Consider the following 4,979-nt stretch of genomic DNA (forward strand, 5'->3'; position numbering starts at 1 on the left):
TGGCTTGGTTTTTTTTTTTTTTTTTTGGCTTGGTTCTGTTTTTCCCTCCTTCTCTTCACTGATGCTCTAATTTTCTTTTGTCTTTACTATCTTAGCCATTATGGGTAGCTCTATGTTTTCATATGTAATAATTTAATTCAGCTATTTTTTTTCAGCTTATAACCTACTTCCTCCTCCTAGAAACCACATACTACCAAAGTAAAATGCTATAAAATGTCTGATTAACTCTCCCACCTGCCAGAAAATGAAATGTTCCCGGATAATATTCTTCACAGCTTCATTGCTCCATACGTCACGGTTGAGGCACTGGCATGCAAAGTCTTGTACATTTTGAATGTTTATCATCAGCCACTTGTTTTGCATCTGGCCACACTCTTTGGCCTATAAGAATAAAGTTACATAACAATTATTAGAAACAGTTCCTACTTGGTAACAGGTGTGTTTCAGAATTCAGAAGTTATCTTCTTTCCATATAAATACTAAGTTTTTCCCCTCAAGTATGACGCCTAGAGTTTTCTGTGTATAAACTGCTTATATATACATGTATATAGATATGTGTAATTATAGAGTCCATTTGCAAGCATTTTTCAAATTTAAATGAATTGTTTTCCTTTTATCCATTGTTATTTATTAGAGTGGCTGGATTTTTATTGCACTGGTAAACATGTAAACCTCTTTACCTGAAAAAGATTCCATAAACAAGGGCACAATTCTATTGTGCTTTCTCTACTAATCCCTATCCAAAAATATACCTCTTCTTTTTAATAACTGTAACCAGTATGTGTGTATTAGTTTATGTTATTTTTTCAACATCATTTTACACACATTTCCAAATATCGTATTCATCTCAATTATTAGGCACATGGCATTTAATAGATTCACTCTATAAATCACTAGAAGCTGCTGAGGATTTTTTCTCTCAGGGTTCTTTTCCTAGGCGTGTATTTAAAAACTGAAACTACAGATGAAACGATGTTTCAGAATGATCTCCAAAAGACTCCCCAATTTACAGCACAAGTATCAATTATGAGTGTGTACTTTTTTTCCCCCTTACATTGCCTTATCACAACAATGATCTAAGAAATATTACTGAACTGGAAAAGCATGGCAGAAAAGCAAATGAGCAAAAGCTACCTCAAATCCTCTTATAGAAACAATGAAATGGAAGTCACAGCTTTTAAATCATTTTGTCCTGGAACAATATATTTTTTCCCAAATAAGCGTGACATGGGAAAATCTTAAGAATCAGCTAAAACTCAGATTAATAGTAACTGAAGAACATATATCATTTCGGAGGTATTGGAAAACGTAAGACTATCTTCTGTTTAATAAGCAGGTTTACACAATCTTAAAAAAATGTTATTCTACTTTTCTATACAAATCTTCCAGAGAAAATAATTTTATAATATTTGTTACTGATTCCAAAGGTGAAAATCCAAGTTCTAAAAGGAAGTAGCCCTATAATGAGCCAGAAAGCTACAATTAACTGGTCAAAAGCTTATTTTTAAGTATACAAAATCTAGTAACTCCTTGCTTCTAGGAAGTAATAGTATTCCACTTAATCCCTTGCCTATAGCAAGCATGTGGATTTAAAAAATGGGTGATAAGTGAGTAATTATACTGCTTTAACTGAAGAAAAGTATTTGAGAAAAAAGAAAATACATTTTAGAGGGACAGACTAAATAGTACACATCCCTATAAGGTAAATTTACTACGTCTGCCTTAACTGCAACACTGACCAAAAAACCCCCAAAAAACAAAACAAAACAAAAAACCCATGAAAAATTTTAAAAATGCAGAGTTCAAAAACAATAAGAGCTATCTGCTATTGTTTTTAAAAATTCATCTATTCACAGTCATGCTTTCATTCATTCAGATTCATATTTGAGTATCTACCATGTTTCAGGTACAGCTATAGATGCTGGAGTTATAGCAGTTACCAAACCAAAAAATCCCTTCCTACACAAAGCTTACAATGGGAGAAGAGTTATACAAGCAAAAGAAACTGAAAGATGTTAGGAAATCACTTTTAATGCAAATCAAAAATCAAAACTACAATGAGGTGTCACCTCACACCAGTCAGAATGGCCATCAATAAATAAATCTACAAAGAACAAATGCCGGAGAGGGTGTATAAAAAAGGGAACCCTCCTACACTGTTGGAAAAGTACGTAAAGAGGATACAGAGGAAAAATTAATCTATTTCAACAAATATATATGCATAAAGTTGAAAAGGAAATATACTAAAATATGCACTGTACTTTCTTATGGAAATGGAAACTATTATTTTTCCTTGTTGCTTTTTTTTGGCTGTGCCTCACGGCATATGGGATCTTAGTTCTCCAAGCAGGGATCAAACCCACACCTACACTGGCAGTGCAGTCTTAACCACTGGACCACCAGGGAAGTCCCTCCTTGTTGGTTTTTAATTTTTCTCTAATTTTCGCCTAATTTGAATAAAAACATAAGCTATGTATAAAGTTTATTTAGAAAAACTTTATCTTATGTATTTTGTTACTGAGTCAGTTCTTTACATTTTAATTAAAATATTTTTATTTGCATTTATAGCAAGTACTTTGGAAATTAAAGTACTCTTGGTTTTTCTAAGAGTAGAAGAAACTTATTTCTACTTCTACTTACTTTACATCAGTAAAGTCCAACTGAATGGCAATTTTACAAATAAACATGCATTTGTTATGAAAATAAGAAATATTTTATGGAAATTGTTCTGATTCTTTCTGTACAATATACTCTAGATTATACCACTAGATAATTTATGGAGGGCAGTTGTGTGCCAGATACCCTTCTATGCACCATGGACACAGAACAGTAAATAAAACAAAATCCCTGTATTCATGCTAATGGGGAAAGAAGAAACTTACATGCTAAGAGGGAAAGAGGAAAACAAGAAATATTTCCTTGCCGAGGTCAGATAACTTACCCTAAGTGCCTTGTTCACTCAGCTCCAGCTACACAAATTTCCTTGGCTGTACCAAAAATATGCCTGAACTCTTTCCAACACTAGTATCTTTACACTTAACTGTTTTTCTACTCTTTCCTAAGATCCTTCTATGGTTTACATTCCCTCACTTTGTCCCCAAACAAGAGTCCTCTCTCTCTTTCCCTTACTCTATTTTATACTTTCTCCTAGCAACTACTGTAACCTGAAATTTCTGTGTCAAACATACATAAAACATAAGTATATATACTAAATATGTTATATACATATTGTTTTTGGTTTTTGTTTAGTCTGTTTCTCCCTCTATAAATTTTTTGATGTCAAAGGACTTAGTATAATTTGTTTACCACTACCTTCCTATGGCAGAAACTGCTTACAGATAACAAATACCCATTTTTCCCTTCACCATAGTAACAGAATCTCCAACTTTCAGCTAAGCATCTGGATACTTATTTCCTAGTATCCTTTGCAACTAGGTGTAGCCACATTGCTAAGTTCTGATTGATGGAATGTGAGAAGTGATGTGTGTGACTTCTAAGTTGTTCCTTTAAATGCAAAAGGTGTACCCTTCTCAGTCACTTCCCTCCTGCATGCTAACTGAAAAGCAAACATGGTGGTTAGCCACCTTGAATCATGCAGACAAGGGCAAGCAAGGCCTAAGGAACAGCAGAACAGGACAGGAAAAGCTGCATTCCTGATAACTTCATAGGGCAGAACCATCCTAAAAGCATGGACCTCTATCTTCTTTAAGCTATTGTTTCTTTCCTGGTCTCTCACATGGAGTTAAATCTTTATTCCAATAAATATAATCGCCATCCCCTAGAACAAGGCCTTACAATAGGAGGCCTTGATAAATACTGAATGAACTTCACAGGCATGAGCCAGAACCCTTGATTATGGTCTACCTCTAGTTACACTAAGAAACAACAAAGTCTAGTTTCTAAACTTGTAAAACTGTAGCTCAGATCTACATCTAATCCAAACCTATGGGTCCTGCCTGAGCAACCAAAGAAAGTGAAAGTCGATCAGTCGTGTCTGAATCTTTGCGACCTCATTATTCCTTTAATTTTTAACATTCATCTCTCTTAAGTTTCAGCAAATTAATTTTGCATATTGCTTCCCTAATTTTTATAAAACTAATGGATATATCATTAATCATAATGAAATGCCTATTTTTTCTGGAAATATTTATATCATTTAAAGAGTTGTAAATGATAAAGTTGAGTATTATCAGTGAAAAAATACAGTTGAAAACCACATAGGTCACAAAATACAAAGAATAAAAGGTGATACAACAAATTGAATCAAATTCCAGATGACAATATTGAAAGATTCACATCTTGCCTTAATGAACAAGCAGCAGACTAACTGCTTTTTATGAGGCCAAAGTGTCCAAATTAAGTCAAGTTCAGAGTTACTTCACTAAGCCCCTGAGCAACACAGAAGCTAATGAAAATAGAAAGCACATCAAAACAAACTCAGATCCTTTTTCTTTCTTACATATTATGTTATTCTCCGTCAATGGTTATTAGAAAGGATAGGCAGTTGCCATGTTAAAGATCACCCGCGAAAGATGAAATCTGAGGAGACATCTAACCTGACATTTTTGAGCTGATAAATTGACATCAGACTCCCTGAACTTTATTTACACAACAAAAAGAAACACATCTGGTCAAACCTCCATTATTTGGATTTTGTACATGCAGCCAAACACTGTCAGGTTTTACAATTCAGAAAATTAAAGAATGCAGAAAGAAGCAGCTTATAATTAAATTTCTTAACCTAAGTATTTCATTTAGACCCTTATGGCAGAAAGTGAAGAGGAACTAAAAAGCCTCTTGATGAAAGTGAAAGTGGAGAGTGAAAAAGTTGGCTTAAAGCTCAACATTCAGAAAACAAAGATCATGGCATCCAGTCCCATCACTTCATGGGAAATAGATGGGGAAACAGTGTCAGACTTTATTTTTCTGGGCTCCAAAATCACTGAAGATGGTGACTGCAGCCATGAAATTAAAAGACA

At 34.0% G+C, this 4,979-nt stretch overlaps 1 protein-coding gene across 1 annotated transcript in view; it reads right to left on the reverse strand.

Annotated features, from left to right (window-relative positions):
* The window catches only part of UBXN7 (UBX domain protein 7), a 61,162-nt gene that overhangs the window by 16,364 nt on the left and 39,819 nt on the right, over positions 1-4,979 (reverse strand). The window contains exon 6 of the mRNA XM_010834338.1: positions 235-381. Within this exon, the coding sequence (XP_010832640.1) occupies positions 235-381 (147 nt within the window). The remainder of the gene's footprint in view (positions 1-234; positions 382-4,979) is intronic.

The sequence above is a fragment of the Bison bison genome, unplaced genomic scaffold (assembly GCF_000754665.1).
Source record: "Bison bison bison isolate TAMUID 2011002044 unplaced genomic scaffold, Bison_UMD1.0 scf7180017864032, whole genome shotgun sequence".
Classification (NCBI taxonomy): Eukaryota; Metazoa; Chordata; class Mammalia; order Artiodactyla; family Bovidae; genus Bison; species Bison bison.